We start from the raw sequence: 22,945 nt of genomic DNA, 5'->3' as shown, positions 1-22,945 counted from the left end.
ATTATATTAAATATTAACTTATTTATTTAACGTTTGATTTAAAAATCAACTATAACACGTTGAATTGACATATGTACATTAGAAATACTTCAAATACAGTATTGTTGTGTCTCCAAACAAGATTATTAATTAGAAAATATTTAATTGAAACCCTAAAAATTAATATAAATCACAAATTTATTAATATTTACACGTTAAAAAAAATAGTTATGTCATTATAACGACATAAAAAAAGTCTGGACATCCCCATATTATAATCCAATTTAGACATTTTTAACTATTCTATTTATCACTAATTAGAAATTACAATGTATAATTTTTTACGGTGATTTTAAAGTTTTCCAAACATACTGATTAAATCGAGAATGTTACTGAAGTTTGGAACCCTTGATTTTCAATGATGCTCTTCATTTTCAAGGAGAATGCAAGCAAAAATAAATTTCCAAATTAAAATAAAGTTAATAGCAACTTAATATAACCATTTTATAAATATTTCATATTCATTCATAAACTGATCTAACTAACCCGCTTGCTCCTATCTTTTGTTTCATAAACTTAAGTCGCTATTTACCTTAAATTTAATTTAATGGCAGTATTAGTCTTTTATGTTAAATCCGATAATTTTAAACAAAAAATAGTGATTTACATGTTCTAACCATACAAAATCCATTCATTGTTTATAAATTATTAGTTAAATTTAAAAAATAAATAATTTTATAACCCTTTTATGAATATTAATTATTCAACTAGTTTAAAATATATCATATCACTATTTTTTAATAAAAAGATTCAAAAAAATGACCAAAATTATTGAATTTTAATAAAACTAAAAAGGAACTAAAATTATAATTAAGCATTAAATCTATAAAAACTCAAAAATATATAAGTGGTAAAGATGACTATTTTAACAATATCTGTCAATTAGATCTATCAAGTTAAATCTAGGAACTATAATAATAACCGTGTTATATGTACAAAGATATGTTAATCTAAAAGGAACATTGCCAACAACCATATATGAATCACTCCCAACCCATCAACATTTTCCAAACCCCTTTCTCAATCTTGTTGCTTGGAAAAGATAAACCCTCCCCTTCATCAAGCAAGATTCTATATACTTCGCATTCACGGTTTCCAATCACATACCTTCCAACTTCAGCCTGTTGAAACAACATTTAGTAATTTGAGATCAGATGATTTAAATAACACATGAGTTTCACTAAAAAATTAGAGCATGCATTAAAACTAAACAATATGAAGTAGCATATAGAATATGAGATGAGAAAGTACCGAAAAAATGCAAAGTCCAAGCATTTTGAGAGCAAGAGTGATATCATGAAAAACAAGGGGCCTTCCTTTGCCAGACAATTCCACAGGGTTTGCAACCAGCAGCTCTGTATCAGGGCCCCTGCTCATAACAGCTACTTTGAGTGGACGAAGTAGTTCTGTCTTGAGACGTGATGACAAAGACTCTTGCTTGCTCGGATCAACAATCTTTTTTCCATCAACTTGCATGATGAACAAGTCAATCTCACATTTTCCTCTATCTTTTGTTGAGAATCTCCCATAAGATATCTGATTGCAATCACAAATTTGATTTACTTTTAGCATGACTACAGACATATCATTGTTGCATTCAAAGATGAACTTTACATTTTATATTAACTTATTAAGGGCTGTTTGGTTTGTCTTATGTGTGCATATCTACTGACACACAAGCACATGTGAGCTGTGAGACGGTTAAAGAGAGCTAATGAAGATGTTTTCTTATATGAAAATAGTTTAACTTTAATTTATCTTTTATTATAGAAATGGTTTATCCAAACACTAACTGGCCTAAAAGCATCATTACAAAATGTTTGAATTACTGGAATTTCAATTACTATACCTGAATATTGAAGTCCTTCAAAGTTCTCATGATGTCATAAAGAAGACCTTTGTGATGTTGGCACATAATTTGGACAAGAGTGTGAGCAGGACTCAATGTGTTATCGATCACAACAGAAACAGAATCTGATGTAGAAGTCCCACTTTCCAAATCAAAGACATCTGTGATTGCATTTGGAAGAGATAAAGATGCTTGAGAAAAAGCAATCCTTTCTGAGCCAACCAATTCAATGTCAATGGTAGTGCAGCCATCCCCCAAAATAGCTGTTAATTTCTCAATTGTGTCATCCCTTCTCGTCTGTGTATGTAAAAGTTCCCTGATTAAGTACAATTATGCAATAGATCAGTTAGTTTAAAAGCACGTTTCTTGAACCAGGTGCTTAATAAGTTTCCGTGAAGATCAAAACAGTACTACCCTAGCTCGTCAGGTTTCACTTATCTCCCTTGGAATTGAAAGGTTACAGCAAAAAAAAATATTTCTTGAACTAAAAAAATGGTTTTTCAGAATATATAGGAAAACTATCACAATGGCCCTAGTTAAGACCAAAACTTTACAAGAGTGATTATATCAATGTTTTCAACTTAGCTACGTTGTTAGTCTCTTCCAAGTTCATGTGTTTAATCATTATTTAAAGAAAAATTTTAAATGCAACTTATCATATAGATAGTCTAGTGAATAAAGAAAGAAAGATCTAGCAATTATAGGGGACAAAATTACAACACAGGCCTCTTCCAAAAATATACATGTGTAGAAATGTGCAACCTTGTATCTGTGATGAAAAACAGATCCACCACTTTTCCATCAGGTGTAGTAGAGACTTTCACTTTCTTTATAGTGAGCTCTAGCTCACAAAGAACCGTTGTGACATCTGTTTCAATAATAAAGACATTATTCAGTTAGTTTTTCAATCCATCAATGACATACAACAAGCTTAAGCAAGACAATTCAATATTCTGTTTAGAAAGGATGGATAAATCATAATCAATGTTATGTTCATGTTTGGAATCACAGTAATTTTGACGAAGTCATGGTGTTACCCTGATTTTGTTAAAGCTTTAAAGTGTAGCATTACCCAAATATCATGATTTCGTCAAACTCACAACCAATACAAACATGAACTTTGACCGGTTTGATACAATCATACAAGTCAAAATCAATTCTAAATTCTAATACAATTCAACACCTATATTTTCACCAAAATAAGCTAGATGGTCTAGTGAAGATAAAATCAATTCTAATACACATATAAGAGTTGAAATTAAAAAAGGTGAGTTTCCAAAGATTACCATGTAAAAGACCTGTACGATCATTGCAACAGAATGTCAAAAGAAAAACATCAGAAGGCCTTGGAGGCTGCAAATCAGAACAGTAATAATACATTCCAGAAGCAGAAGAACAAGAAGGACAAGCCCCAATTAATCTCATCTTCAACAAACTCCACCTCGTATTTTCCTTCCCCATCACCCAAAAAACTATGTAGCACCATTTACCATCAGTAGACACATCTTCATTGCAAAAAACAAAAACAAACAAATCAATATCAAAATCTCAAACACCCCATATACCAAATTCACATAAACAACAAAAACAAAAGAAAAAGAAGAGATTTTGAACAAATCCCAAATAACCCGTCATCTAAAAAATAATAGTAACTGTATTAAACTATATAATATGAATGAATATTGAATTACCTCCTCGAAGAATGGTAAGACGAAAGAAGAGTAATATGCGACACAAATCACTGCCAAGACCAGTTTTGTCGGGACAATTCACAGTTATGATGGTAGCATCACCTTCTTTCTCAGGTTGTCTCATAATCACTACATCATCATGTAGTATACCCATAATAATAATATTGTTGTTGTTGCTATGGTTTAAATCTAAATAAAAATAAAAGGTTTCAGAATGATTGTTTTTTGACGTTAAAAAAAATATATTTTAGTGTGCTAGTAGTAGTGTGACATAGAAGCAAGGTAAGAGAGAGAGGGAAGGAAACATCGAACAGGACAAGACAAAAACAAAAACGGAGAAAATGAGAAAGAAAAAAAAAAAGATAGATTTCACAGCAAGGGAAGTTTGTTTGTTCCTTTGGGTTGTTGATTTGTTACTGAGGGTGCTTGCGATATTTATTTGGAGGCAGTGAAGTAGTTACTAATACTAGGTTATGTTATGATGGTGACTTGATTATGAATATTCACATGAATCTTTTTATAAAAGAAAAATTAATATTCACATTGAATGTGCATTAAAGTGACATGATACTCCACTAAACTTAACTTATCTTACATTACATTACCAACGGAACGGAAACTAACTATTCTGTTACTGCTTCTTTGGGATTACTACTACTGCTACCTTGGTTTATACCATGTGACCATGGTTTACACGTCATTTAGTTAGCTAGTGTATAATTTTTACAAAATCAAATATATTTTTCGTATCAAGTTAAATCTCACATTTGTATCTTTTTTTTTCTCAAACTAATTATTACTTTAGATTTAATATTTTTTTAGTAATATAATTTTATTTATTGATTTTCATTCCACTTAATTAATTCATTAATTATATTTAATAAATATATTTCTGTAATTGATACTAATTTTATGTTGAAATCAACTTGTAATTTTTTTTTCAATAGTATTTATTTTATTTGTTTTATTTATTTATTTATTTATTTATTATTTTTTATGTTATTTTCAAGAAAAACCGAGTTTAACTCAAATATCATCACAATTGAAATAAGTTAGATCAATTTTTAAATTTAAATTTAACTAACAAATATCGATATTGTTAAGTTAAACGTGTCAGATTTTAATTTAAAATTGTGTGAGTTAATTATAATTTTTCTAAAACAAAATAAAAAAATAAGCTGGATGAGTTTTCAATCAACTAGCAAATAGAATGCACGGGCTTCCATTGCTGCATTTGGAATTTACACTATAGAATCGCCATTTTTATTGCATTATTTTTCATATATGACTCCAATATTCCAGCTATATCCCGTCATCCAACTTCAATATTCAATATTCGTTGTAATTGATTATTTCACACGGATAAAAAAATAATATAATAAATAAATAAATAAATAATTATGATTTTATTGATCTACTCAATCAACTATCGATTTATTTTTATTGTCACAAATGTAAAGGAGAGAATAATAATTTAAAAATAATGATGAAAATAAATTAATTAGAGTTACATTGAAAATAAAAAATTATAATTATTTTAGAATTAACTATTTTAATAGAAAAGAAGTATTTGATATAAAAATAAAAAGACAGATATTCAATATCTCATTTTCGGATTTGTTCTCCGCCAGTACTATTAAAATAAAACAAATATAAGTTCTTGATAAATTCTAAATCTTTTTTATCTTAAAGTGGAAGTCATCTTTCAACCTAAATTTATGTTATAAAAAAAAAATAAAAACCCTCTTCCTTTTTTTTAAAGCTTTTTGTTTTTAAGTTTTTTTTAAAGCTCGGTTGACACTATAGAAAAGAAATTGTCTGCTTCAAGAAGAATAAAATCATTAATTAGGCTTTGAATTCTCAATTGATTTTCTCTCACCAAATATTTGTCGGGTCCCCACCTTGTACTAATTCCTTACCTCGATTGTCATTAATTGTGAGATAACGTACCAATAATTATGAGAAAATTACCCATAATTGATTTGCCCTTATTGCCATTGTTGACTCTACCATTAATATTACCAGGTAGAAAAAACGGCATTCTCATTACCATTTGCTTCCGTTATTAGCGATAAATTAGCATCAGATAAATCAAGAGGATTAGTTTTATGTTATTTTGGTCAACTATCAAGAGGATTCTTGCGAAAGCCCGTAGCACTTCTCTCTTTCGGGCTTTGGCCCTCTCTTTTATAAAAAAATTTACTCCCTCTGATATTTTTGTGAAGACACTTTAGAATTTTGGTTCTTAATATAATAAATAAATACAATTCTCAATTTATTAATTGTCAAATTTCCTTTTCCCCTAATTTTTATTTTAACAAGATTTTATTTTCTCAGGTAAGGAAATGCACTAATTAAAATTAAGGGTATTTGTAAAAGAAATTAAAGAAATTTCTGTTAAAGTAGTTGAATGATCTATGTATTTTTTATTATATGTTTCTTAAAAAAAGACAAGAGGGAACTATATATAGATTATTTTGTAAAATAATAAAGCCTAGTAAAGGATATAAATACTTCCCGACAAATATTTCCCGACAAATATTTCCCGACAAATATTTCCTAACAAAAGATTGATGAAAGTAACCTTTTATCCAGGCAATTTAGATTATTATTGTTATATGACCACTCAATAAAAGTCCACTTTAAATAACCAAGTTAACATGCATATATATAATCCAACAATTTGAAATATAGACCCCTAATTTCCACATGCATGCATAGAAAGCAACCAATGACTTAAAAGGAACAAAAAATGTGATCTAATTGAAGTGGAAGATGTCAGCAATTAGAGTAGATAACAATGAAAGAGTGATCAATGACGTAGATATCTAATAATGTGTAAAAGATATTAAGTAAACACGGAATGCATCTACTTCCCACTTGGGAGGAAAGTTATAAGCAACGTCGTGCTTAATTTGTCCCCACATCCACGTCCACTAATTAGAAATTAGAAGTATATTAAGGATTTTTCTTTTCTATATTGACTGAAAAGAAAGGGGCAAAAAAATGATGAGAATGAATATTCGATTTCTTTTCGTACATGAATGAATATTCAATTTGAATCCCGAAGGAACTGTATCTCATGATCGATTGTTGTACTACTATTAGTCTATTACCATACTCACTCAGTCCCAAATGTAAGTAAATAAAATAAACCAACATGGACATGAATTTTGTAGCCTTTACAGTTTAATTTATGTTACTTTATTTAAAAAAATTATTTCTTAATTTATTAAAATACTCTTGAATATACAGTAAAAATTATATAAAAAATTGGATATTATAAAATTTTTGAAAAAAATAATTTTTTTTCTCCGAAATTCTTTTATCGAAAATTTTCGATAGTTATTTTTCAATATTAAAAATTTCAATTTCTAATAGTTAGTCTTATCTGAAATTTTGAAAATCCAACTTCAACTGAAAATTTTATTTTTGAAATTTTCAATATTAAAATATAATTATCAGAAATTTTAAATTTTCAGTTGAAACTTCCAGAAACTTTAAAAATAAAATTTCTGGCATTAAAAAATAACTATAAAAAATTTGAAATTTTGTGATTGAAATTCATGAAAATTTCGTTCATTCTTAAAATTTCTGATACAAATTTTTCTTTTTTTTTTTTATTTGAAATTTGCAGTAGAATAAAATTAATTACCGAAAATATGTTAGTATAAAATTTTTGGTAGAATAAATACCGAAAATTTTATGGGGAAATTTCCAATAAATAATTCATACTACCACCTTGAAATTTCCAGTATATCATTTATACCACACACCTTGAAATTTATGATACACTAATTATACTATCGAAAATTATATTTATAATCTTCGGTAGTATTAATTTATGTACCAAATTTTTTGGAGAAATAATTTAATTATTGAAAATTTTGGTGAGGAATCTTTTATTACTTTTAATTGAATAAAAATCAAAGCAAATAAAATTGAATTTCTTTTACATTTGAGAGTATAAGTCCAATTGTGGGTAAAAAAGATATTGCATATAATCAATTAGTCAAATTTATGTATATATATTCACACAGACATATATATTTTATTTCATTTCATTTTCAAATTCAATAACAACATCCAATATATAATTCATGAGGCGGTGGTATGGTGGAGATTATCTAAATAATAAATTAAATATAGAAAAAGTCATGGACAGGTGGATCTAGTATGCATAGTACAAGATATACAATTATATACATAATATTGAATACATCCTGAAGTGATGTAGATGTTATAAAGGTCACTTTTACTTTACCCACAGCTTTAATAAATGGGTTAAGTAGGCCTAACGGGCCTTTCTTCATATCATTTTCCAGAAAAATTAATTTTATTTTCATATTTGCAGTAGAACCAAACGCAGGAAGGGATTCAACGCTCTCATACTTATTACAAGTTTTCTTAAACATTATTGGGTTTCAAGAAAATGACATTTTCATGTTTAATTAACGAGTTTACTCCCTCTATTTCATGTTAAATGTCTTATTTATCACTTTTTTTTTCTCTAAAATTATTTGTCATTTTACAAACAAACACTATATACTGTATGTGACGATCCAAGCACCAAATAAAAACCTTTCTCTCCTTTTCTTTCTACTCCTAAATCTCAAATAAGATCTAAGAAGATTCTGATTCTGCTTAAGGCATGCTAAAGTACAAAATAAACATTTAAACAAACAAAAAAACTGAGTTAATATTGTTTATTCATATAAACTATAGTAAAATACCCGTTTGTTTGCATGAATCCGCGGGATTGTGTTTCACAGATCGTATTGATATTATATAAATGTAGGGTTTCTAAATCCTTGTGGCATCACACATTCATCTTGTGTCAGTTTATCACGATATCTATACGTAATATGCCAGAAGCTCTTTGGCTCCGGGGGCTTACAGCCTACCTTCATGATCAACACATACTTTATACTTATAATTGACTTTATACGAGAATAGAATAATCTTTTATTTTCTAGCCAGAAAACTTTGGACTATTATCTTTATGTTAAGTTGCCAACTTACAAACTATCTCAGCCCATGCATTATATTTTTATAATAATAACAAAGAGGTAATAAAAGCTATATACATAAACCATTTAACGGGATCATGCTTTTTACCTATTCTTAACCTTTATGGCTACTCCATGTTAGTCCTGCTTAACATCTACATCTCCAGCTTTAACAGGTTCTACTGGAGCCCGTACAGCTTCTACTTCGACCTGCTAGCAGTTTCAAACATTAAACCATCAATATGTGTTTCTAAGCCGGCAATGATGCACATGCATCAATGTAAGCATTGTACATCACATTCACGATGCAATAAACCCAAAATAAAACCAATCACCGAGGATCACTCCAACTAATTGTTGATACAGGGATGTGTATGTATATAACTAACATGAGCTTGTCAATTAAACCTAATACTTATGTCTATCTTTTAACAATTTGGCATGGATCATATTATTCCCCTCTGATAAAGACTCTTAACAACTTTTTATATGCGACCACCCTCCAATAATGGCATATGATCATCCTATCAGGTAAAATAGAATAATGTCTTGAGTAAACTTGTGATTGAACGAATCGGTTTATGTAGAACAGTAAACCTAGAGTATTTCATAACCTTGATAATAAATCTAGGATGCTCTTCCAGGCAAAGTGCTCCTTTAATTAGAACAATAGACCCAGAATACCGTTTTTACTGGGTTTCCGAAACTGTCTAAGCAGAAAAGAAATCATAACATTATAATTATGCAAACAAGCCAGACTAACATAAGGGGAGAGACTTCATTATGCAAGTAATCCACATAAGAGGAAAAAGTTAGACATTTCAATCATTGATAAGAAAGTCGACAATTCATATTACATACACATGCATAACAAATCATAAAATTATTCAAACATAATATATGGACCAGACCGGAGCAAAATGCACAAACACAGTATAACAATTTAAAATTAATGGACGTATTCACGAATCACACGATAGGTGGCAACTCAACATATAAGAAGAGCATAAAAGTTCAAAAATGGAAAAACTGACAAATCAAAAGGCTCCAAATTACTTAAGAGTGAAGGATGGTGAGATAGGGTTCTCTTTGTTGGAGTTGGATTCAGCTTGATAGAGCCTATGTTTCAGCTCATTGGAGTAGGGTTCGTTCACTTTATTGGCTTGTTTTGGTTCATTGCTACCTTGCAACAATGAGTTTGTTCATGTTCTCTAATTCGTGATTTCCTTTTAACTTGGGAGCTACAGGGGTAAGATTTGTTGCAACATCATTCACCTCCTCTGGAGATGGGTTCATGTTGGGATGTATGTTATATTAGATGCATTTGTGGAGTAGTTGCTACAGCTGCAAGTTAATATTTTCTGCACTAGCACCTTATTACTCAACTGTTACATTTTGGGTTTTCTAAAAACGACCATAACACTGTCATTCAAGGCTAAATAACAATTATATAGTAGACTTGCTCAATCGTCCTCAAACTCGGGATTTTGAGTAGTCTATAACTATTAAGAGTCTACCCAAGTTGGCAAAAAAACTTTTAATAAGTTAGTTAACTCAATTTTGATACCTACACCTAGAGTCATAAATTCGTATGAGTTGATTCAAGAGTTTGAAAACCATGTCTTCCAATATATACATTCTACGAGGTCATTGTTGGTTGAATGACTCGAAGATTAGCTTGGGCTAAGAGTGGCTAAGCTGGTTTGAATCTAGATATGGATGATGGTTATGGATTGCTGTCGTGTTTTCTACCGGCTTCTCACTTACACATTCCTTTTGTTGAGAATTCTTGAGCTGCTTCATTTTGGGTTTTTCTAATCCATGAGATTTATGACCACTCGGTGCTTCGATAGTTAGAAGGATGTTGTTTACTCAATGGCTGGTCAGATCACCTTCATCCAGACTTCTTTAGCAGTATTCACCATTTCACCTCAAGTATTTTCACTGTTTCTGAATCAAGGTAGGCATGGCAATAATAGAGAAAGCCATGTAAGTGGTCAAGACTTGGGAGCGAACAAACAGAGAAGGTGTCACATTGTTAACTTTGAGTTTTGTTGTAAGTCTAAGATTGATCTCAATATATTCATGGCAATCATTTCCTACTGTAGCTATGAAAAGAATCGAATGACTTTTTAGTTTTTAACAATTAGAAATTAGAATAGAGGATCAAGCCCCAGTTATTTAATTGAAACAAAAGTTCACAAATTGAAATGAAACTAGCTATACATTAAATATGCTTCATAGTCATTCATTTCATTATAAGTTTAGAACTAAATAATATATTAGGCATTCACTTACTTCACTGTCCCTTTTGGCTGCAGGCTTGTAAGGACATGCTGGAGGGACCCTCTCTGGTTTCTTGTATTCCCAGCCGAAAAGCCCATATACTTTTCCCTGAAAATTTTATGAAGTTCAAAAACTACCGGAAAATAAGATAACATATGTGCCTTTAACAACTATCAAGAGAGACACAAGAATGATTCAAATTTCTCATATACGATTTTCCTCAGAAAAAATTAGTAGGGAAAAATATAAATCACTTCCTTTGGGTTTGTGCAACAAAATCACTACATGAAATTATAGCCCCTCCCCCAAAAAAAAATTGCACTAAGCTTTAAAATCATTGAGCTCATGAAAAGAACAGGGGCTTGCAATTAAAAATGCTGTAGCCTATATCCATCTGCAGAAAAATCAATTTCATCTTCGTGAATAGTAATATGACTGCAAAACTCCGAGTCGTTTGAATTAAAATAGGTTTAGTAAATAGGATAAAAAGAATTGTAGTTTGGTTATGATTTATTTCAGTGTTCTCAAATAGTGGCTCTATAGTGTAGCGGAATTCAAACAAACAGTTGTTCTGCAATACACTATTTAATACAAAGTTGTCAAATTGAACCACAATTGACAACACTAATTTATTTCTGAGAAACATAATAAATTGTCATCTCAACTGCTGATTTATTTTTCCAAAAGTTATGTTATCAATTCAAAGTAAGCTAATCCAAATACACAAGATAATAGGGTTAATCAGAATTGAGATTTGGTCATGTATTCAAAAAATCAAGTGAAAGAACGAGATATAAAACGAGAAATAATGGAATAGACGCATCACTTACCTTGACATAATAGAAGAGGATAGGCAATATGTTGACGATCGGAACGAGGAAAAGGGGCAATAAGCAAAACAAGCAAACCTAAATCACGTAATCAACAAAATGAATCAATCGAGCGTTCGAAAATTGGAGTATAAAGAGATTAAATAGGCGCTTACCATTTTGGAATGAATTATGGATTGTGGTCGGAGACTCTTGGTGTTGATGCAAAGAGTCAAGAAGAATGGAAGATGAGTTAAAATATTCTTAAAAAGAATAGAAATAAAAAAACAATAAAATTTGGCCCATGCAGGTCTCGAACCTGCGACCTTCGCGTTATTAGCACGACACTCTAACCAACTGAGCTAATGGGCCACACATAAACCAACTGAGCTAATGGGCCTCTATTTTCTTTTTAAACTTATTTAAATTATTAAACCAACGTTTTAAAATTATTTATATGATTAAATCAATAGTTAACCCTTTAATTATTTGATTGGAGTTGAGGAGGAATAAAAGCAGCATTGTAAAGTACTCATTAATTATAGACATTATATTTGATGCAAGCTATGAATTCAATATCCTACAAATGAGACCATTGTATTTTTGGATCAAACTTCTTATTGATTTAACTCTAACCTAATATATATATATATATATACATAAGAAAAACACTTTAAAATTTTATGATTTCTTGTATTTGATGGTTATTAATAGAATATATTCAATTTCGTTAAAAAAATATATTTAGTTAGTTTCTTTTGCATAGCATGACATTGAATTCAATTAAAACATACATTAACATATTTTTTTCAAAAATATAAAACAAATCATCTCTTAAACTTTCATATTTTGTGCAAAAATCATTTTAGTTTTTAGTTTTTTCCTAACACAGGCATAACATCCATCAAGGACAACTAGATCAAATTTTAGATGTCTTCAACAACAACAAAAACTTGACTTATTTTAATTTTCATCTTTTAGAAATCTTTTAAAAAACATAGATCATAGTAATTCAAAATTTAACTAAGAGATAAATAAAGTCTTACTAAAAATTATTTTAACCATAATCAACCACATATGCTCCCTGATAAAATTAGTTTTGTCTGAGCGAAAAATATCTATTAATATATTGAGTCACCATAAATGGGACAAATGTCCAAATTCAAATTAGATTCTAACATATGGGAGCTTCACCATTAAAAAAATTGATCACTTTTTATTTACAATTGAAAAGTCATGATAAGCTTATAGATATCCTTGAAGAAGTTTAACAAGAGCATCTATTAAATTGATATGTAATAGGCCATGAGCTAATTTCAACTTATAAGAAATGTTATTGCTATTAGTTTTTATAGTAACAAATGTTAATTGTTATTATTTTGTTAGTAAAAGGCCAAACCTTGCAAATGAACTATGAGGATGAGACACACAACTAACATTTCAAAAGCACATCCATAATAGCAGACAATACGGACCATGGAGATCAAGTTTAGGATGCTTGATTTAGTTTTTTGAGAGGGTCAAATGAGATTTTGACTAAAGCTTACAGGCAGCATGTTGCTTCGATAACAAAGAAAAAAAGTGCTTTGAAAAACGCTTGTTCTACTTTCATGGAAATGCAACCAAACAAGCTATATGCATCCATCAAAAACATTTAAAAAATATATGCGTAGAGTAATCAACCTTCAAACTCATCCATATAACTGCTGAACATATCCATTTGCATTTAACAAAGCATGTTACAGACATGTTTCTACTCCAAGTTCCTATATTCAACCATATTCATCAAATTACAAATTCAGAATGTATTCAAGTGAGTACCTTGGTTATTCATGACAATCTCCATTCAAGGATTTCTTACAACATAAAGTGATGGACAAAACATAAACTAGGTATTCAGCTTACCTATGATTTATATAATGATGTAAATTATATTGGTCATACATTTGCTTTTGTATACAAATTTGTGCAAACACACAGCACATGAAAGACAATAAGCTTCCATGATTGCATCCCAACCACAAATATTTCTTTGATTAAGAAGCACACTCACTCTCCTTACAAGGAACGTTCTTGCAGCGGCAAACGGGTCTACCAGAAGCTTCCCAACCATTGAAGCCACGTTCTAAGACCATAATGTTCTTTATCCCAACATCTTCCTTGCTGTTTTCAAGATAATTGACAAGCTTCCTAGCACAACTTGGGCCTCGAACCTATGAATAGTTCATACAACTTTCAGTTTAGAGAGTGACATTCTGATATAGTACAAAAAGGGAATACAAAGATACTCGTGTTCTCACTGCAAAAAAAGCTTTTCTAATCAATAAAAACTTGTTTCTGATCAGGTATGTCAGGTTGATTTTTTTGAAGATAACAACTATAAAAAATCGCTAGCAATTAGAGCATGGAAGTGCATATAAGAATCTGATCAGTCAATCATGAAAATTTTGAAATTTTATAACAAGAAGAGCATCCTAAGAACATGAATCAGATACAGCAAGAGAATATTTAATGTGGCACTTTGCCTAAGACAGTGAAATATGGTTAAAAAAACAATATCAACAAATTTGAATAATTTATTTTTCTCTTTCTTAAGAAAGAAGTTCTCATCCTACTGAAACCATTGCAGTCTGTTCCTCCAAAGCCAGTGGCTTTACAGTGTACTCCCTCTTCTTACTAAACTACCAAGGAAAACACCAAATTAAGGAACATCATCCTTTGAAAAAGGAGTTGCTCAGAACATAAATTTGTATAGCTGTCATTTGTGTTTGGAGAAGTGGTGGAATGCTTGGTAAAATAAAACAATGTCTTATGACAACAGATAGGTATATTCCACTACCCCTCCTCATGAATGATTGATGGTTTAACATTCAGTCACTTGCATTTTTTTCAAATAATTATAATTAAGTGTCCACGTGTCCCAATCTTCAATTGTTGGAGCTACACGCGGTGCTAACAGCAAATTTCAGACTTTAATTATGGAATTCATTCATTTGAGCGTTATATAAAAATTAATTAATGAAGAATTGAACAGACATATAAATACAAGAAATAAATGAAATTGTGGGATCCATAACGAAACTAGTGGTAATAAACATATGGATCTAAGTGATTTGGATTGATATGAAGTGGAATAAGATAGCAGAAATAAAAGAGGGGGTGTGGTGTGGAGTTGACCTGACTTAGAGCGCAGTGAAAGACGAGGGTGTCTTTGCCTTTAACTTCGTGAATAAGCTTAGAGATGTTATCGGTGAAACCATCGCTTGCGTAATGAAGAGAACCGGATATGTGTCCATCGTGAGTCCTCTCGTCGTCTCTGACATCGACTATGGCGATGGTTGGTTGGCGTCTGAGAGAGAGAAGCTGCGACCCTGTAATGTATGAGATACTGCGACCTGCCATCTCTTTCTTCTTTCTTCTTTCTTCTTTCTCTTTCCGACTCCATGACTCTCTCTCTGCCTCACTTTTATTTTGGGATTTGCAACCCGAACCGGATGTACCGCCCGGTTCCAAATCATTTTCAATTTTTCATGCAAAAAAGACTATATTGTATTTTTAGTCATTTAAATTATTTTTATATTCTATTTTTTTCTGGTATTTTTCATTTCATTTTATTCCTTTAATTACAAAAATAAAACTTTTTTTTTATTGTTTTCATTTTCACATTATTTTTTAAAATTACAAAGTCCGTAAATTTAGAATTTGACAAAATCAATCGGTCTATTAAAATTTTATTTATTTATTTTTTATTTGAATTTAAAATTGAAGTAATCTATAACAAATTAAATGTCATTATTTCATACGAGTTTCAGTTTCAATAATCAAAAACATTAAATAACTGGATCAACTACTTGCAATTTAGTCTTTCTATATAAAAAAAAAAAATTAAATTATCTAATTCATCTTTGATTGTGTATAAGACACTTTCAAATAGACTTTTGTGATTACAAATATTTATAAAAAAAAAATCATTGACTAAATACATCTTTGACTATTTAACTTATTTTAAAATAGTTTGATTTATAATTCTAAAAGACAATCAAATTGGTCCGTTAACTTAAATTTGTTAACACAACTTAATCTTTTTATGTAAAGTCTATTTTAAACATCATCAAAACTTCATGGTGTGGCCTCTAAAATGTATATAGTAGTTGTAGTATGTCCCTAAATCAATTTATGGTGTGCTTAGTTGAATATAGACAAAGTGAAGTAAAATTATTCATAAAGTTCATTTTGTTTTTTTTCTCTATTTTTAAAAGATTTAGAGGATAATGAAGGAGAATAAAATAACTTAAAATCTATCTATTGAATATTGCATTTTGTTCTTATATTAAATTGTTTTAAATATTATAAAAAAAAATTATTCAAAAGCGGCTACAAGAGAATGATGACAATACATAGAGTTTATTTTAAATATTTTGAATATGCTAAAAAACCACACATAACATATCTTAATTAATCAATAATGATCTTAATTAATTATTAATAAATATTTTTTTTCTTGTAATTGTTCTATTTATATTTTATAATGATATTTTGGTGTAACATTGATTTATGATAATTCACTATTTTTGTGAAATTTATATTATTTGATGGTAAAATTTCTGTTTGTAATGACTCTAGAGTAGAATTAATAATAAAACTTTTTATTATTACTTCTGATTTTTAATAAAACTTATCTCAATTAATTAGAGGGTGTTGTGTTTCACCGTTAGAAGAACGGACATACGTTTCCAATGGAGAATGTTTGACTTCATGTTTGTTTGAAATCGCTTAAAACTCCATTGGACAAACCCAATTGTACTCCTAAATGACGTTGACCCAAAAGTATGACCACCTTACTTTTACGTTTCTCGTTCTCCGATGCCAAGATATGTTCCCATTTTATCCTGTCAAAAAAGCATTTGTATTAGAAATTTGACAAATAAAGATAGGCTAGACAGTAACATCAAATCTCACCACGCCAGTGTCTTTCTTTTTTCTTTTTTTTTTTTGCGCGCAAAAGTATGTTTTTTTTTATATCCTATTATTTATTTTATTTTAAAGCAAAGTCCAATTTTTTATTTTATGGAGTTTAGATGTTTATTTTTAATAAAGTAATAGTAATAAGTAATTATTAAGAATTACACTAATATTTAAAGGTTTAACTTATTTTTGAACAAGAAAAAAGTTATATATATTTTTGTGGTAGATAAAAAAATAAAATATAAATCACGTCGGAAAAACTCAATTTTAACTAAAAAAGGAAAATTTACTCGAGAGTAGCAAAATAAAAATCCAAAGACAAGAGTATGATGCATTTAAGTGTTAATAAATAAATGAACGTGTATGAAAGTAGAGGGTTGTTTCCGCGCGTCTGTTGGTTCCCCCTCCCTATCTACATTTAAACGTCTCAGTTTGGGCTACATGTTTTCTTCTACTGACTCACCACACTAAATGGACCCCTTCCATTGGCGCAACTTCAACCACAACAATCTTCCCTCCTTTTGGCCTAACTTCAACCACTACGACATTCCCTTCGATTGGCGTTACTTCAACGAGGCTGATATTCCCACTACTGAATCTCTCATGGCTGCCGGAGCCGATCCTCGATTCACCGCATATTTGTTAGAAGGTCACACCGACGACGAACAAGACGACGAAGAAGATGACGATGATGAGGAGTACGTTCCCGATGTTCAGTCCCCTAGGGTTTCTAACGAAGCTCCTCGTAATTCTACATCTGATGAAGCAATCGTTATTCTCGACGATGAACGTCAAAGTTCGGTTGAAAACGAAACAAACAAACGACGCAGAACTGAAGCGGGAGAGGCTTCGTCTTCTTCGTTACCAAATGGAAGCGCAGACGGTAGTCAAGAGAATGAATGTAATCTCGCCGACATTGACGGTCTCATTTGCCCTATTTGTATGGACGCTTGGACCGATAAGGGTGATCATCACGTCTGGTGCAAATGCTAAACCCTAATTCTACATTTTCATTTTGAATTTAAATTATTTGATATACACGTTACAAATTGTGGTTGATTTATTTATTTTTTGTTAGTTGTCTTCCTTGTGGACACATTTATGGCATGTCTTGCATTAAAAAGTGGCTTCAACAGCGAAAAAATTCGGGGAAGGTATGAAATTTGAATGTAATTATCTTTGTGATTTTCATATACCTACAAAAGAAGAAGGAAGAAGACCTTTAACATTCATATTTTGTGTGTTCCAGTGTCCTCAATGTAATAGGAAATGTTCGATGAAGGATGTGAGGAAACTTTATGCTTCTCGAATAGTTGCTGTTGATGAAGAATCTCAGAAGGTTGTCTCAGTGTTAAGAACAAAAGAAAGTGTCAATTTTCAAGAATATTGTCTGTCTGATTCTTTCTTTTCTGTTTGCAGAGAATTCGGTCACTTGAGATCAAATGTGCTACTCTTGAAAGTAAGGTAAGGTGCTGATCATGTCTTCATATTCACGAAGACTTTTCTGTTGTCTGGTGTTTTATGCTATTGCATTTTGTTGACTTGGATTATCCTAGAATATAGGAGGACATGTTTTCATTAGTCTTTGTTAAAAGAATTTGTCAATTATGTTATTAGGATGGTGATTGGCGGATGAAAGAAGCGGGATGGAAGAAGAGAGAATCTGCATTGCATCTTGATGTTAAGAACCTTAAACAGGTATACTTTTTTCATTATGATGATGGATGGATATGTGCCGTGTAGATTGCAAAGAATCTGTGGTTTTTCAAAATTAGAACCCTTTTCTGTATTAGAACCACTTCTGGTACAAGTTTGTAACTTTGTATTCTATATATGGAATATCTGGCTGAACAATATCATGTTTACCCCACATCTTTGCGCCACTCCTCACCCATTAGAGTAGTTTAGACAATGCAATCATTTTAATATCTCCAATTTTTCTAGTTACTTTGTTACTCTGCTACCGTGATAATGATTCTGTGCTGCATGAGTTTATACAATGATTTGGTGCAATTTGTATAAGCCTTTGTGTTTGGATCATTATGGATCTGTGGTTTTAAATAATTTTAGTTTGTAAGTTTGTTTTTGTAGAGACAGACTTATCTGGAGCAGCTGGTACTAGATATGCAGAGCAGACAATCTGGATTAATGGATGCCAATGGGAACTCTCAATGGAGATATGAACCTGGTAATAATTGTCTAAAAATTCAAATGACATATCGTCACCTCATAAGGCCTGTTGTGATTTGCTTCCCCCTTGCCATCTCAATAACCACAAAAGCCGTTTTTTTTCACCAAGAAATGTTGAATTCAATTTCATTGAGGACATTCTCTTTTTTACTCCTTGCTTCTTGCAGAGCGCAGCTGTAACCCGAGGTCCCATGGAAAAGGATCTTTTTGCAATTTTGAATTTCAGGTTAGCCCTTTTTTTTTCTCTTTCTCTATGTTCTCCACCCATATAAGTGCCGATTTTTTCCAAATACCTAGAATATTACAAAAATATTTCGTTAAGCATATCATTATATGGTATAGTATGATTTTTGGTAATATGAGTTTCATCTACTAAGTTGTTTCTCCTTTTTTAGAAAGCATTTCATCTGGAAGGTGCTCGTGTATTTGATATGGACACTTCTAATGAAATTTTATTAGTCGCACAAAAGCCAAGAGCAATGGGTGATGTGCACTTGCTCACTAAAGTAAGATTCTTGAAGTCGAATAATTCATGTGTAGATGAGCTTTATGGATACTTGGCTTTTAAATCTCATTATTCATTGACTGATTTTACTTTGACCTTTATGGAAACCTGGCTTTGTAGATGAGCTTGATATCTCCATTTGAGATGCAAGATATTGTACTGCCTTCATCTGCAAATGGTATTAGAGACCTGCATATTTCTCCTTTTGATAGTAGACAGGCCCTTTATGCTTCGTTAGGGAAAAAATTATCAGTTCTCAGGTATAGTTGCATTAAGTAGTGATTCGTTTGGTCATTATAATGTAAAATTTTGGTCATCAGTGTATTTCATTCATGTTTGTGTATTTCATGTTACAGCTTCGAAAGTGGCACCCCTGTTCTCAATTATGATCTACAGGTAGATGTTTGATCAATTATTCTGTTTGTGGAATTAAAACTGATGGTACTAGTTCACAATTTCTACACTGTGATTTTTTAAGATGATATTGCAATTTACATATAGTATTCTATTTTTATAATTAATAAAGAATCAAAATGAAAGTAAATTTCGAGTATAAGTGTGTCCTCCTTGAATTATTTAAAAGAAAACCAAAGTGAACAGCCGAGAAGATGGCCTTTTGGAAAATTAGAGCTAGCCACTATATGTTGACGTACCCATTAAATGAGCATAGGAAAGGAAGTAAGAAAAACCACCTTATTCCATAAAGGATGCTGCTGTAACTTGTGTAAGTAGCTATCCTGAGAATTCTAGTTTTATTCTCCAATCACAAAGCTCCAAATAACAGCAAAAGTTGCACCACCAGAGGACCTAATACTCTTTGGTTCCTCAACAGCCTAAAAAATGACAGAAGATGCTCCCACCTACTTATATGATAGTAAATTTCCATACATTTTTTCTCCTGTTGTACTGACGTTATTGCCTAAACCTTGCAATCTTCACCAATCAGATTATATGCCCTATGTTGAGTTTATAACTTTACTATAATCATATTCCAGGTTTCTGCTTGGTCCTGTGCATGGGATATTAACAGTACACATTACATCTATGCTGGGCTGCAGGTCAGCACTTTCTTTTTTGGCATTTATTTATTGTATCTAGGAACTTTAAGTGCTGATCTTCATATAACTTTCCTGCAGAATGGTTCTGTCCTGGTGTTTGACATGAGACAAACTGCAGGACCCTTAAAATCTTTAGCTGGGTTGACTTGCAACCCTGTTCATAGTGTGTATTCTCTTGCAGAAACATCAAGTCTTCCTTCTGGTGCCAGAACCATCCTATCCGCATCTGCCATTGGCCCTTGTCAGTGGGACATTGATTCTGAAGAACGGTAGGCCATTTAAATTTTATGGATATTAGCTTTAAGCTTGCTTTTGTTTATATTATCAATGACTTATAAATAATTTTTTCAACTGGTTGCCTGACACTAGGGGTCGCAAGTTGATCCAATTATCCATCATCCAATCCATCCAACTATAAATTCATCCATTGCATAATATGAATTTTAATGGATTGGATCCAATCCATCCAAATTTTTTTCAAAATCCGATGACTCCCATAGTTTATTTAATAAAATCCAATGCATTACATTTAAAAAAATATTATATATTTAATTCAAAGATATATTTTTTATTATAAAACTATTCTAAAAATTGTTGTTTTAATTATAAAACTAAATAATTCTAAAAATAGTTTTATTTATTGTTTTTTCAAAAACTGATTTAAAATTTATTATTTTACAAACTATTTTTAGAAAAATCAGAATATTTAAATATTATTTTTATTACTAATATATTTATTATATTTAAAAAACAGAATATAAATAATGTTTTGCTTTTATTATAAAACAGAATTTTATTAAAAAAAAAGATATTCTCTTATTAAAAAACCGCCCCCGCTGGGCGCTGTGGTGGCTGCAGGATCGCTGTCTACGGCCGCCACCCCTATTATTTAATTATTAATTTATAAACTATTTTGATATTTAAAATAATAATAAACAGTTTTATAAAAATAATACATAAAATGTTTTTTAAGTATCTTTTAAAAAATATTTAAAAAGAGTAATTTTCAGTATTTTTAAATATTTTTAAAACAGTTTTATTAATATTTAAAAATAATAAATTAATTAATTTTAGAAATAAGAAAAACTGTTAATTTTTTTTTTTTGCTACAATAAATAATAACCATTATTATTATTATTTTAGGTATATAATTTATTAAAAAAATTATTAAGTGGATTTGATGGACATCCATCTATTAAAATGTGATAAAAGATGGATTGGATGGTTTTTATTTTTAATGGATGGATTGGATGGTTTTTATTTTTAATGGATGGATTGAATTGTAATTTTTTTAAGAACTTTTAGTAGATTGTTAATGGATTATTTTGATTCATCCATTATATTCTCCAAGTTTTTAGATGGTTTCTTTTGCATTTTTGAAATTCACATATTACTTAATTGTAACTAAGTCTGATATGTGATATCATATTATAGGAGAGTGGGATTTAAACCATTCCCTCGTATGACTCCCAAGTCCCAACTCCTTTATCCCACACTCTCAACCACCGCCATCCTTATGACTTTTGCATTTTTTTTCAATTTTAATTTTGTTTTGTAAAGTCAGTTTTGAATTTGGAAGTAATTATTGGGGGAAAAAAGTGATGCTATATATTTAGCTCTCCTAATGCTTCATTTTTTTTTCCTCTGAAAATATGTAGGCCATTTATGGTTCCTGAGACTGATAATCAAGGAGTTTGTATATCTCTTGCCTATTGCCCGAGCAGTGATGACATTGTTGTTTCATACCGTCCAAAGTTCAACACATTGATGGATGCGCCTCTTTCTCAACCGTCGCCCACTCCTTATCATGCTGTTGGACAAGGAGTACAGGGATGTCATGTATTGTTAAAGAGAACAGGCAGTCATAATTTCGAAAAGATGGGTTCCTCGTATGCCAATGTTAGTAAAATTCGACTACCAAAATGTGTAATTATAGACATAGACAATCAGAATAGATTGTTTGCATCGGGAGATGAAGTTACAGGTGACTTGGTCTTGCAAGAATTGCCATCTTTTAGAGTTATTCAGCAATTCAAAATGCCAGCTCAGGCCCGTGATATTAGGTACTCACCTAGCCATGGAATACTTGGTTGTTTAAGTGAGAACTCATTGCAACTTTTCCGCACCAATCTCTCTTGAGTAAGGTAATTCTGTACTGGGTTCATTAAGTTTTTTGTTGTTTTTTTTTATCTTAGAATTATAGCTGTCCGTAAAGTAGTTCAGATATTTATTACTTTGCCTCGAGCCTGTGAATGAATTGTTCATTTTTCTCTAATTATTTTGAAAGGGCATTTCTTTTGTAACTGTTGCTTTATTTTATAAACTAGACTGTAAAATTGATATTGGAATTTGTATTTTCTGACGGTAATGGATATTCTAACATTAATGACAAAGTATGTATTGACCGGAAATCAAAGAAGATCGATTTGAGACTTTGGTTCACATTTTTCAAAATTGACAATTCTAATTGATTTAATTGATTTATGTATTGGACAAAAATTTAGGTACATTTCTTTATGTATTTTATGTGTAGTTTTTAAATTA

The 22,945-nt window shown here is 30.6% G+C and overlaps 4 protein-coding genes and 1 non-coding gene across 6 annotated transcripts; 1 reads left to right on the top strand and 4 right to left on the bottom strand.

Annotated features, from left to right (window-relative positions):
* Nucleotides 1-861: 861 nt before the first annotated feature.
* Nucleotides 862-4,360, bottom strand: LOC101505514 (ACT domain-containing protein ACR10-like). Its single transcript, XM_004494019.4, has 6 exons — nt 3,580-4,360; nt 3,175-3,393; nt 2,651-2,756; nt 1,889-2,204; nt 1,291-1,575; nt 862-1,160 (listed from the first exon to the last, which is right to left on the bottom strand). The coding sequence occupies exons 1-6, from the start codon at nt 3,731-3,733 to the stop codon at nt 1,023-1,025; spliced, it is 1,218 nt and encodes a 405-aa protein (XP_004494076.1). The 5' UTR covers nt 3,734-4,360; the 3' UTR covers nt 862-1,022.
* Nucleotides 4,361-8,520: 4,160 nt separating this feature from the next.
* Nucleotides 8,521-12,011, bottom strand: LOC101505001 (uncharacterized). Of its 2 annotated transcripts, none has more exons than XM_004494017.4 (4): nt 11,860-12,011; nt 11,705-11,782; nt 10,887-10,982; nt 8,521-8,801 (listed from the first exon to the last, which is right to left on the bottom strand). In XM_004494017.4, the coding sequence occupies exons 1-4, from the start codon at nt 11,860-11,862 to the stop codon at nt 8,727-8,729; spliced, it is 252 nt and encodes an 83-aa protein (XP_004494074.1). In that variant the 5' UTR covers nt 11,863-12,011; the 3' UTR covers nt 8,521-8,726. The 2 variants fall into 2 exon arrangements, with proteins under 2 accessions (XP_004494074.1, XP_004494075.1); XM_004494018.4 differs by having other exon boundaries at nt 8,521-8,798.
* On the bottom strand, nt 11,982-12,055 carry TRNAI-AAU (transfer RNA isoleucine (anticodon AAU)). Its single transcript has one exon. It is a non-coding gene; the product is annotated as a tRNA-Ile (tRNA).
* Nucleotides 12,056-13,383: 1,328 nt separating this feature from the next.
* On the bottom strand, nt 13,384-15,161 carry LOC101507173 (dual specificity phosphatase Cdc25). Its single transcript, XM_004494843.3, has 2 exons — nt 14,861-15,161; nt 13,384-13,896 (listed from the first exon to the last, which is right to left on the bottom strand). Exons 1-2 carry the CDS (start codon nt 15,083-15,085, stop codon nt 13,720-13,722), a joined length of 402 nt encoding a protein of 133 aa, XP_004494900.2. The 5' UTR covers nt 15,086-15,161; the 3' UTR covers nt 13,384-13,719.
* A 1,826-nt stretch (nt 15,162-16,987) lies between these two features.
* Nucleotides 16,988-22,833, top strand: LOC101504242 (uncharacterized). Its single transcript, XM_004494014.4, has 13 exons — nt 16,988-17,628; nt 17,727-17,802; nt 17,898-17,987; nt 18,068-18,112; nt 18,266-18,346; nt 18,740-18,836; nt 19,006-19,064; nt 19,234-19,344; nt 19,464-19,603; nt 19,700-19,739; nt 20,339-20,401; nt 20,480-20,670; nt 22,060-22,833. The coding sequence occupies exons 1-13, from the start codon at nt 17,120-17,122 to the stop codon at nt 22,538-22,540; spliced, it is 1,983 nt and encodes a 660-aa protein (XP_004494071.1). The 5' UTR covers nt 16,988-17,119; the 3' UTR covers nt 22,541-22,833.
* The last annotated feature ends 112 nt before the right edge of the window (nt 22,834-22,945 follow it).

The sequence above is a fragment of the Cicer arietinum genome, chromosome 3, assembly GCF_000331145.2.
Source record: "Cicer arietinum cultivar CDC Frontier isolate Library 1 chromosome 3, Cicar.CDCFrontier_v2.0, whole genome shotgun sequence".
NCBI classification, from domain to species: domain Eukaryota; kingdom Viridiplantae; phylum Streptophyta; class Magnoliopsida; order Fabales; family Fabaceae; genus Cicer; species Cicer arietinum.
The sequence above is the reverse complement of the archived record's forward strand: the minus strand, read 5'-3'. Positions and strand labels throughout refer to the sequence as shown.

Coding starts and splice junctions, on each gene's coding strand:
- LOC101507173 (XM_004494843.3), bottom strand. CDS start 15,085: ATGGCAGGTCGCAGTATCTCATACATTACAGGGTCGCAGCTTCTCTCT. Junction 13,897..14,860: donor TTCACTGCGCTCTAAGTCAG/GTCAACTCCACA, acceptor AACTATTCATAG/GTTCGAGGCCCAAGTTGTGC.
- LOC101504242 (XM_004494014.4), top strand. CDS start 17,120: ATGGACCCCTTCCATTGGCGCAACTTCAACCACAACAATCTTCCCTCC. Junction 17,988..18,067: donor TTGATGAAGAATCTCAGAAG/GTTGTCTCAGTG, acceptor TTCTGTTTGCAG/AGAATTCGGTCACTTGAGAT. Junction 19,604..19,699: donor AAAAAATTATCAGTTCTCAG/GTATAGTTGCAT, acceptor TTCATGTTACAG/CTTCGAAAGTGGCACCCCTG.
- LOC101505514 (XM_004494019.4), bottom strand. CDS start 3,733: ATGGGTATACTACATGATGATGTAGTGATTATGAGACAACCTGAGAAA. Junction 2,205..2,650: donor TTTTTCATCACAGATACAAG/GTTGCACATTTC, acceptor GTACTTAATCAG/GGAACTTTTACATACACAGA. Junction 1,576..1,888: donor TGAAGGACTTCAATATTCAG/GTATAGTAATTG, acceptor GATTGCAATCAG/ATATCTTATGGGAGATTCTC.
- LOC101505001 (XM_004494017.4), bottom strand. Junction 10,983..11,704: donor TCCTCTTCTATTATGTCAAG/GTAAGTGATGCG, acceptor TAAAATTTTCAG/GGAAAAGTATATGGGCTTTT. Junction 8,802..10,886: donor CAGCCAAAAGGGACAGTGAA/GTAAGTGAATGC, acceptor TGAAACTGCTAG/CAGGTCGAAGTAGAAGCTGT.